The sequence below is a fragment of the Sinocyclocheilus anshuiensis genome, unplaced genomic scaffold (genome assembly GCF_001515605.1).
Source record: "Sinocyclocheilus anshuiensis isolate Anshui unplaced genomic scaffold, SAMN03320099.WGS_v1.1 scaffold388, whole genome shotgun sequence".
Classification (NCBI taxonomy): domain Eukaryota; kingdom Metazoa; phylum Chordata; class Actinopteri; order Cypriniformes; family Cyprinidae; genus Sinocyclocheilus; species Sinocyclocheilus anshuiensis.
In genome coordinates this window covers 24,044-35,326 of record NW_015555714.1, presented here as the reverse complement: position 1 = coordinate 35,326, position 11,283 = coordinate 24,044, and the positions used below count along the sequence as shown (strand labels likewise).

At 35.5% G+C, this 11,283-nt stretch overlaps 1 protein-coding gene across 3 annotated transcripts in view; it reads left to right on the top strand.

Annotated features, from left to right (window-relative positions):
- Positions 1–10,891, top strand: part of LOC107672159 (differentially expressed in FDCP 8 homolog) — an 87,007-nt gene extending 76,116 nt beyond the window's left edge. For all 3 annotated transcript variants that reach the window (XM_016465256.1, XM_016465257.1, XM_016465258.1), the window contains 4 exons: positions 6,635–6,784; positions 8,044–8,185; positions 10,229–10,393; positions 10,652–10,891. In XM_016465256.1, coding sequence (XP_016320742.1) covers positions 6,635–6,784; positions 8,044–8,185; positions 10,229–10,393; positions 10,652–10,788 — 594 coding nt within the window. In that variant the 3' untranslated portion in view covers positions 10,789–10,891. The remainder of the gene's footprint in view (positions 1–6,634; positions 6,785–8,043; positions 8,186–10,228; positions 10,394–10,651) is intronic.
- Positions 10,892–11,283: the final 392 nt, after the last annotated feature.

Below are 11,283 nucleotides of genomic sequence, written 5' to 3'. Positions count from 1 at the left end.
ATCACTATTAAATTCATATCCCAATAAATATCCCACATCCTTATTCTTCTTACCTTTATCCTTTAGATATGCTATTAGTTCCTTCCTATCCTCACTATACTTTATACATTCATATATTGCATGCTCAATTGTTTCTTTCTCACCACAAAATTCACATAAGCCGTTAACGTACACCAATTAAAAACAATGAACCATTCAGCCCTGAATGACCCAGTCTTAATCTAGCTATTATCCCCTCTTCCTTCCTATTCCTTCCTCTTACAATCATTTTAGTATCTACCTGCTTTTTGATTTTATATAAATGTCTTCCCTTATAATCTAAATTCCACACTTCTTGCCATTCTCTTGTAACATTCCTCTTAGTAATACTTTTAACTTCCCCTTTACCTAATGGAACATTGATATCAATTTCCTTTTTTTTTAAAGCATTTTTAGCCAGTTGATCACTTATTTCATTCCCAACTACCCCCATACGGGCTGGAACCCAACAAAATCCTATTAAAATTCCTTTCCTTTGAATTCGCCATATTAACATTAAAATTTCATTCATTAAATCTTCTCTAGATGACTGGTGGCTGGATAATGAAGTTAAGACAGAAGCAGAGTCTGAGCAAATCACAGCTCTGTCTGGTGTCACTTCCTCTATCCACATAAGTCCCACTATAATAGCGACCATTTCAACAGAATATATTGATAATTCAGATGTTAATCTTTTACTTATGGATATATCCAAGTCAGGGATATATGTTCCTGCTCCCGTCATCCCCTTATCTGGGTCTTTGGACCCATCAGTGTATATTTGTGTACTTCCATAAAATCTTCCAGATATATGCCTATATACATTACGTTTGAGTATTCCCATTTCCTCCCATTCCTTTCTCTTGTCCAAAATCTCCAGATCAATTTTTGCTTCAGGTATTATCCATATGGGCACTTCACTCCATACTGGAGAAATACTGCATACTATATCAGATATCTGGTATTTTTTTGCTAACTGGTTTATATCCCACCCAAATCCTCTTCCGTTTTTACTCGCATACTCCCAGCAGTCTTTTGGAACATCTTTAGCAATATTGTCTCCAGCATAACTTTTAATAGATGTCCAATATGCCAATGACAATTTCACTCTGCACAAATTCAGTGGCAATTCATTCGATTCAGCGATTAAAGCATTCACCGGTGTTGATTTGACTGCTCCTAAACACATTCTAAGTGCTCTGTATTGTATTCTATCTAGCTTCTTTAGCAATGTCTCTGACGCCGCACCATATATCATGCAGCCATAATCAAATACAGATCTAATCAAAGCTTGATACACTTTCATCATTGAAGATCTTTCTGCTCCCCATTCTTTACCAGCTATTGCCCTCATAACATTTAAAGTTTTCCTACACTTTTTCTCCACTTCTTCTATATGTTTTTTCCAAGTGTACCTGCTATCCAGGCAGATACCTAAATATTTGAATTCTTTGACTTGTTCTAGCGGTTTGCCACATATTGGTAATACAATATCATTAGGAATTTCTTTTCTTCTACTAAATATCATATAACATGACTTACTAGCTGATATTTTAAATCTCCAATCTATACTCCATCTTTCAACCTTTTTAATAGCAGATTGAATACTTGAAAGAACTTGGGTCATGTTTCGTCCTCTCTTCCATATAGCTCCGTCATCAGCATAAAGTGCACAACCTATCCCAGGTCCTAAATTATCAAAAATATCATTTATCATAACATTAAAAAGTATTGGACTGATAGCACTTCCTTGTGGAATGCCATTCGCTGCATTAAAAAAAGATGACTGGCATGAGCCCACTTGAATTACAAATGTTCAATTGAATAAAAATTGTTTTAACCAGTTATATAATTTACCTTCTATACCCATTTTTGAAGCTTTATATAGCAATCCTTCTCGCCATACTGTATCATATGCCTTTTCTATATCAAAGTATACTACTATCATAATCTCTTTCATATTAATTGCCTTTTCTATATCATTACTGACTTTACTTAACGCATCTATCGTTGATCTTTTACTTCTAAAGCCACACTGATATTTGCTATATTTACTCCTTTTCTCTAAATCATAATTTACCCTTTGAACTATTAATTTCTCCATTAATTTGCATAAATTTGATGTCAATGCTATTGGTCGATAACCTTCAGGATTTGTTGGATCTTTCGCTGGCTTTAAGATTGGAATTATAATTGCTTGTTTCCAAGTTTTTGGAATTATTCCTTCTCTCCATATTTTATTGTATAATTTGAGTATCAATAAAATAACATTATCTGAAAGATGTTTAAACATTATGTAACTCACCCTGTCACATCCTGGGGCAGTATTTGCACATTTCTGCAGTGCTATTTTTAGTTCTGAAACGGTAAAATCCATATCCATGCTACTGTTTCTGTTTCTTCTCTCTTGCATAATATTTGGATTGGTTTCCAAAAAAACCTTTCTTCTTTCTTCGTATTCTTCACCCAATTCTAAACTATGTAATCTTCCTAAAACCTTTCCTAGCATATTTGCTTTTTCTATGTCTGATATAGCAATTATATCCTTCTCAATCAACACTGGAATTTGCTTTCTCTTTTTCCCTCTTCCACCCATATTCTGAAGCATTTTCCATACTTGATCTACAGTGGTGTCTTTTCCTATAGAAGAGAAGTAACATGGAACATTTTAATTATATTTTGCTAAAATGAACGAAATGACTCGAAAAAAGATTTGTTCATTCAACGTTGATCACACTACAAACAATACAAAACTGCTATAAGAAACAGAAAATATTAATTCATTGTTTACCTGGGTCTTCAGTCTATGATTAGCTCACCTCACCTCTTATCTGACAAGTCTTCGGGTTTGAGTCGTTCCTTCATCACGCGACAGACCCATGAGCTTAAAGGGTTAACGGAGAAATTAATAGTTCAAAGGGTAAATTATGATTTAGAGAAAAGGAGTAAATATAGCAAATATCAGTGTGGCTTTAGAAGTAAAAGATCAACGATAGATGCGTTAAGTCAGTAATGATATAGAAAAGGCAATTCATATGAAAGAGATTATGATAGTAGTATACTTTGATATAGAAAAGGCATATGATACAGTATGGCGAGAAGGATTGCTATATAAAGCTTCAAAAATGGGTATAGAAGGTAAATTATATAACTGGTTAAAACATTTTTTTTTCAATCGAACATTTCAAGTGGGCTCATGCCAGTCATCTTTTTTTAATGCAGCGAATGGCATTCCACAAGGAAGTGCTATCAGTCCAATACTTTTTCATGTTATGATAAATGATATTTTTGATAATTTAGGACCTGGGATAGGTTGTGCACTTTATGCTGATGACGGAGCTATATGGAAGAGAGGACGAAACATGACCCAAGTTCTTTCAAGTATTCAATCTGCTATTAAAAAGGTTGAAAGATGGAGTATAGATTGGAGATTTAAAATATCAACTAGTAAGTCATGTTATATGATATTTAGTAGAAGAAAATAAATTCCTAATGATATTGTATTACCAATATGTGGCAAACCGCTAGAACAAGTCAAAGAATTCAAATATTTAGGTATCTGCCTGGATAGCAGGTACACTTGGAAAAAACATATAGAAGAAGTGGAGAAAAAGTGTAGGAAAACTTTAAATGTTATGAGGGCAGTAGCTGGTAAAGAATGGGGGGCAGAAAGATCCTCAATGATGACAGTGTATCAAGCTTTGATTAGATCTGTATTTGATTATGGCTGCATGATATATGGTGCGGCGTCAGAGACATTGCTAAAGAAGCTAGATAGAATGCAATACAGAGAACTTAGAATGTGTTTAGGAGCAGTCAAATCAACACCGGTAAATGCTTTAATCGTTGAATCGAATGAATTGCCCCTGAATTTGCGAAATGTGAAATTGTCATTGGCATATTGGACATCTATTAAAAGTTATGCTGGAGACAATATTGCTAAAGATGTTCCAAAAGACTGCTGGGAGTATGTGAGTAAAAGAGGATTTAGGATTTGGGTGGTATATTAACCAGGTAGCAAAAAAAACACTAGATATCTGATATAGTATTTCTCCAGTAGATTTGGGTGGGATATAAACCAGTTAGCAAAAAAATACCAGATATCTGATATAGTATGCAGTATTTCTCCAGTATGGAGTGAAGTGCCCATATGGATAATACCTGAAGCAAAAATTGATTTGGAGATTTTGGACAAGAGAAAGGAATGGGAGGAAATGGGAATACTCAAACGTAATGTATATAGGCATATATCTGGAAGATTTTATGGAAGTACACAAATATACACTGATGGGTCCAAAGACCCAGATAAGGGGATGACAGGAGTAGGAATATATGTAGCTGACTTGGATATATTCATAAGTAAAAGATTGTCATCTGAATTATCAATTTATTCTGTTGAAATGGTCGCTTATTATAGTGGGACTTATGTGGGTAGAGGAAGTGACACCAGACAGAGCTGTGATTTGCTCAGACTCTCCTTCTGTCTTAACATCATTATCCAGCCACCAGTCACCCAGAGAAGATTTAATGAATGAAATTTTAATGTTAATATGGCGAATTCAAAGGAAAGGAATTTTAGCCCATATAGGGGTAGTTGGGAATGAAATAAGTTATGAATTGTCTAAAAATGCTTTAAAAAAAGGAAATTGATATTAATGTTCCATTAAGTAAAGGGGAAATTAAAAGTATTACTAAGAGGAATGTTACAAGAGAATGGCAAGGAGTGTGGAATTTAGATTATAAGGGAAGACATTTATATAAAATCAAAAAGCAGGTAGATACTAAAATGATTGTAAGAGGAAGGAATAGGAAGGAAGAGGGGATAATAGCTAGATTAAGACTGGGTCATTCAGGGCTGAATGGTTCATTGTTTTTAATTGGTGTACATGTTAACGGCCTATGTGAATTTTGTGGTGAGAAAGAAACAATTGAGCATGCAATATATGAATGTTTAAAGTATAGTGAGGATAGGAAGGAACTAATAGCATATCTAAAGGATAAAGGTAAGAAGAATAAGGGCGTGGGATATTTATTGGGATATGAATTTAATAGTGATAGAACTGGATATAGGATTCTATTTAATCTTTTATATAGCACAGGCCTAGATAAAAGAATATGATATAAAAGATGTTCTGTCTCGGTTTGGAGCTTCAGTGTGGAGGGCAGAGGAGCTGAACACGCAGCGCCAACCGATACCTGGACTCTGATGGCTTCAGAGTTGAGACAGAACAATGTCAACTAATATAATAATAGAAAATCCTGATTGCATAACAGCACAGTAGGTGGCGATATGCTCAAAGATTGCAACTCGCCATAAAACCAAGAAGAAGCTTCAGTGATTTTAATGGGAGTTTTTGAGAGTGATTGAACTCTGGCTAGACTGAAGTCAGTGATAATGTTTTTTGATAATGTAAATGTTCTTTCCGCTCTTTCTGTACCATGAAAGTGTTATAATTAGTAACTTACAATGTTTTTATTAAATTCACATTAAATACAAAGTTAGTCATATTAAAAATATTTTATGGCATGACACCCATATCTGGTACTTAAGTAAAAAGACGGGTTTTTATGCATAGTTAATAGATTATACTATTAGGCTACTTTGCCCATTGCCTATTAGCCTAATTAGTTAGATCAACTAACATAATTTATAAAGGTGCAAAATGCATTTACTTACACATAATTGAGAATCAAGATATTTCATGATATAGTTAACATGTTTGGGAATATTTAGAATAAAAAGGAAAAAATAAATGAAACATAAGCCTATATCAGTCATATAGTGCTATTGTGGCTGCTGTGTGTCACATGACAAGCATGATGAGGCCTCCCCCGCTCCCCCAGTTACTGTGGTCTAGAACCGCCACTGCTTAAACGTAACTTAAATTTCATTTGTATCTTTGTTCTATTGTATTTTGCCTATAATTTGTTTATTCATTCTTATTTTATTACTGTTTCCTTGTTTTTTTAATAATTTTTGAACTTCATATTCAGTGAACTTAATATTGAACTTAATAGTTTTTTTCTCTGGTACAGCAATTTGAATCGAGATTTTGTTGTCATAGCTTTATTTATTAAAAAAGGTATTGTGTCAAAAATAGGGCTGCACGATTAATCGCATGCGATATTTAACGCGCATCTTGTCAGAAAGCCGGTTCTGTAATCAGCGGTAAATCTCCATCACCTGCGTGCTTTCACATTGAGCAGCATTAACTACACAGAGCCATTGTTCACTGACGAGCTGCGCTAAACCACGTTCATTCGCGTTAAATATCGCATGCGATTAATCGTGCAGCCCTAGTCAAAAACCAATCTGAGATAGATAAATTAAAGAAAAAATATTTAGCATTTAGCCCTGCATTTATATTTTATCTTTGTCTTTTTTGGAACTTTCTTTGTATAGACAAAACAGGTGAAACATTATTCAAAGTATCTTTTTTTGTGTGTGTGCCACAGAAGAAAGTCATACAGGTTTGGAACAGCATTAGGTGACAGAATTTACATTTTTGGGTGAACTATTCCTTCATGCATTGAAACCTCTCATGAAAGTTCGTGCTTCAGCATGAGTTGCTCATCATATTATTTGAAGCACTAAAGTGTGTGGATGTTTGCACAGGGTTCGGTTGTGGCATCTGACGTAGAGCAGCTGAAACAGGCCATAGCGGAGTGCAAGAGACTGATCCTGGAGCTGCCAGAACATTCAGGGAAACAGAAGGACACGGTTATCAAACTGATCCACCTTCGGCTCAAACTACAGGAATTAAAGGTTTGCACTACCAGTCAAAATTTGCAGACAATTATTGGTTTTAATAATAAACAATGAACAAAGTTAAAATAGGCCTTAAAGGATAGTTCACCTAAAAATGAAAATTCTGTCATTAATTACTCACCCTCATGTCGTTCCAAACCTGTAAGACCTTCGTTCATCTTCTGAACACAAATTAAGATATTTTTGATGAAATCAGAGAGCTTTCTGATCCTGCATAGACAGCAATGGAACTACCACTTTCAAGGCCCAGAAACATAGTAAGGACATCGTTAAAATAGTCAATGTTACATCAGTGGTTCAACTGTAATTTTATGAAGGTATGAGAATACTTTTTGTGCTCAAAGAAAACAACGATAATGACTTTATTCAACAATTTCTTCTCTTCCGTGCCAGTCTCCAATGTGCATTCACGAGTGTACCACGATGCATGCATGTGGTGCTGCTGATACAGGAGCCGGCGTTCTGACGTAGAACCCGGATGTTCTGCACCTTGTTTGCAAGCAGAGGAATGCACACACATGCGTCTTGGTACTGTCGTGAATGCTCGTTGAAGTCTGACACGGAAGAGAAGAAATTGTTGAATAAAGTCGTTATTTTTGTTTTCTTTGTGCACAAAAAGTATTCTTGTAGCTTCCTAAAATTAAGGTTGAACCACTGATGTCACATGGACTATTTTAACAATGTCCTTAACTACATTTCTGAGCCTTGAATGTGGTAGTTCCGTTGCTGTCAAATATACCTTAATTTGTGTTCTGAAGATGAACGAAGGTCTTACGGGTTTGGAACGACATGAGGGTGAATAATTAATGACAGAATTTTCATTTTTGGGTGAACCATCCCTTTAAACAAAAATATAATATTTGTACAAATACAATAAGTTTACTTCAGTCAAAGCTAAAGCTGAGTTAAATCTTTCATTGTCCTTCCCCATTAAAATGCATATGTTAATTAAAATGTGATGTACACATTATAGATACCTTATAGATTTACAATGTAAGCATAAAAAAGTATGCAAATACATTATTATGGTACTATACACGTTATAGTGTTACTCTGAATCACTCTGTTGTTGTATAGAATATGTATCAGGGTACCTGTTCTGTATCTGTATCCACCAAGGGTTCCTGATTTAGATCAAAACATTTTTGAGTTGATGATAAACATAAATTCAGTAGTGTCCAAATATTTGGCTAGCAGTAAATTGTATAAATAAATTGTGGAATTTTGTGTTTTACTGTTGTGTTGGATATAAACAGGACCCAGAGGAAGATGAGCCCAACCTGCAGGTTCTATTGGAGCATCGCTTCTCAAAGGAAAAGAGCAAGAGTGTCAAACAGATGTGTGACAAGTGTAGCACCATCATATGGGGTCTCATTCAGACCTGGTACACCTGCACAGGTCAGACCATCTCAACTGAACCCAATGATTATTAATTAAAAACACAAATGATTCAGTCATTATGTACTGTCTTTCCAAACCAGTACCCAAAGAAAAATTATTATGCAGCTCTTTTCAATAAAACACTACTTTTATAAACCTTGAAGTTCCTAATGACTGTGAAGCTGCTAAAAGAACAAAAATACTAATAAAGCATGATAGAACTATAAATATCCATATGAAAGTAGTCCGTATGACAAGTGCATTATGCGTATGACCAAGCCTTCCAATATTATTTTTATATATATAAAAAAATGATTACAACCCCAATTCCAGAAAATTTGGGATTTTTTTTTTTAAATGCAATAAAATCAAGAATCTGTGATTTGTTAATTCTCTTTAACTTTTATTTAATTGACAAAAGTACAAAAAAAAAAGATTTCCAAAGTTTCCCAAAGTTCACTGATCAACTTAAATGTATTTTGTAAATATAAACAAATTTTGATTTTGCTGGCTGCAACACACTCCAAAAAAGTTGGGACAGAGGTAAAATAAAAGTGAAAAGGTTATAGAATATCCAAATTAAACTGTTTTTAAACAGTTCACAGTAAGCAGGTGAACTGGTAATTGGTGAGGGTATCATGTTTGGGTATAAAAGGAGCATCTCAATCTTTGAAAGCATAGCTGGATCATTGCTTATCACCTTGTGCCAAATTTCATGAGAGAAGTGTCAAACAAATCAAGAATCACATTTCTCAATGCAAAATCGCAAAGAATTTAGGTCCTTCGCCAACTACCAAACATAAATATGTGAAAAGATTCAGGGAATCCAGAGAAATCTCAGTCTGTGTAGGGCAAGGCAGGAAACCTCAGTTGAATGTGCATGACCTTTGAGTACTCAGATGGCATTGCATAGGAAACCGTCATGCTGCAGTGTTAAATATAGCCACATGGGCTCAGGAGTACTTCGGAAAACGCTGTCACTTAACACAGTCTGCCGCTGCATCAATAAATGCAACCTAAATCTCTGTTTCTCTAAGAGAAACCTATACATCAATTCTATACAGTGATGTTGTGGGATTCTCTGGGCCATAGCTCATCTCAGATAGTCAAAAAGACAGTGGAAATGTGTGATATGGTCAGATGAGTCCACATTTCAACTTGAAAAATGGACGTTGAGTTCTCAGTCTGAAAGGCCAAAGGGACCATCCAGACTTTCATCAGCAACAGATGCAAAAGCAAACATCTGTCATGGTATGGGGGTAAAATTGTCATGGAGGCATATATTGGAATTGTACAGAGACATATACTACCGTCAAGATGACATCTTTCATGGGAAGTCCATGGTTATTAGATCAAGGCAATGGCAGGTCTCATTCTGCATGTGCTACAGAGTGAATGTGCTAGATTGGCCTGCCTGCAGTCCAGTATCTTTCTCCTATTGAAAATGTATGACCAGTCATGAAAAAGAGAATCAGACACCGACGAAGTCTTGTATCAAGTGAGATTGGACAAAAACTTTGCTTGCAAAACTTTTACAATTAGTATACTCAATTCCCAAACAATTAAACATTGTAATTAAAAGGAAAGTTTATGTGACACAGTGTTAAACATGCCTCTGTCCCAACTTTTTTGGGGTGTGTTGCATTTATTAAAAAAAAAATATATATATATATATATCTCAGTGTTACTGTGTTCCTTGACATTTCAAACAAGTATTTATAGTGTGATTAAATATAGTGTGATTTGTGGTGCACTGTTCACAAAACCTTGGATAAATCTACAGTGAAGTAATTTACACTTCAGGCTTTTCAATCCTACACTTGGCTATAATGGAGTATTATTTTAATTGCTTAAGCATGTTCAGATCTTACTGTGATGGACTGATCGTCCATCCAGGCTGTTTCCCTGCCTTCACCCTGGGATGCTGGATCCCTGCAATTCTACATAGTACAAGTTGTTTAGAGAATGGATGGATTCAGATCTTACTGTGTGATCAAAGGGAACGCAACTTAATGTTTGGTTTCAAAACGATTATAAATTGCTTTCCATTTCTGGTTCCAGGTTGTTATTACCGTTGCCATAGCAAGTGCATGAATCTTATCAACAAACCATGTGTGAGGTCAAAGGTCAGCCATCAGTCCGAGTATGAACTCAGCATCTGTCCTGAAGTCGGTTTAGACAAACAGGACTACAGATGTGCTGAGTGTCGGACACCCATCTCTTTAAGTAAGTCTCTTTCCAAACAGGCATCACATCTTCTATTGCTTTTCCAACATTTATCTATGTCGCTGATGATGACACAAATGTAAACAGGTTTATTTTGTTTGTTTTGTTTTTGTTTAATAAATTCTTTGTCGTTATTGTCAGAATTTTTTGATTCAGTGTTGTATGATTGCTCTATAATGGGAACAAATGGTGAGTTAACTTTGATATTTAGAATTCCCTTGCATAGGCAGTTGTATAACGTTGTCATATGTTGTGTAGGGGGTGTTCCTAATGAGGCACGGCAGTGTGATTATACGGGCCAGTATTACTGCAGCAGCTGCCACTGGAATGACACAGCCATTATTCCAGCTAGAGTCATACACAACTGGGCGTTTGAGCCCCATAAGGTACAGTAACACTGAATCCTAGTGAGCTACCATGTTGTCTAATGTCTACATAAAGGCCCCACGGTTTTTTCTCCATTTCTGTCACCGATGGAGTTTTGGTTCCGTGCCACTCTCGCCTTTGGCTTGCTTAGTTGGGGGCATTTAATTTCTGGCAATATTGTCGACTTGATTGCACAGATACTATCTGACCTGGACGATGACTTGACCTGGTTACTTGACATGACTCACAGCGAAGTTAGGGGTATGATGTTAGCAAAGATCCCAATGCTGCCAAGAGCAGTGTTTAGATGAATATGTAAATATGTGCTGCATGCTTTCCTCTCAATAAAAAAAAAACAACAAAAATTACATCAATGAAAAAAGTTAAGAAAGCATCTGATCATAGCGATGTGGATATGCTTGCACAAGGTCTGCTATTCGGCACTTCAGTCAAGTAAAGTCACATTTATTTATATAGCACTTTATACAAAATATTTAAAACCAAAGAGCTTTACAGTATTAAAC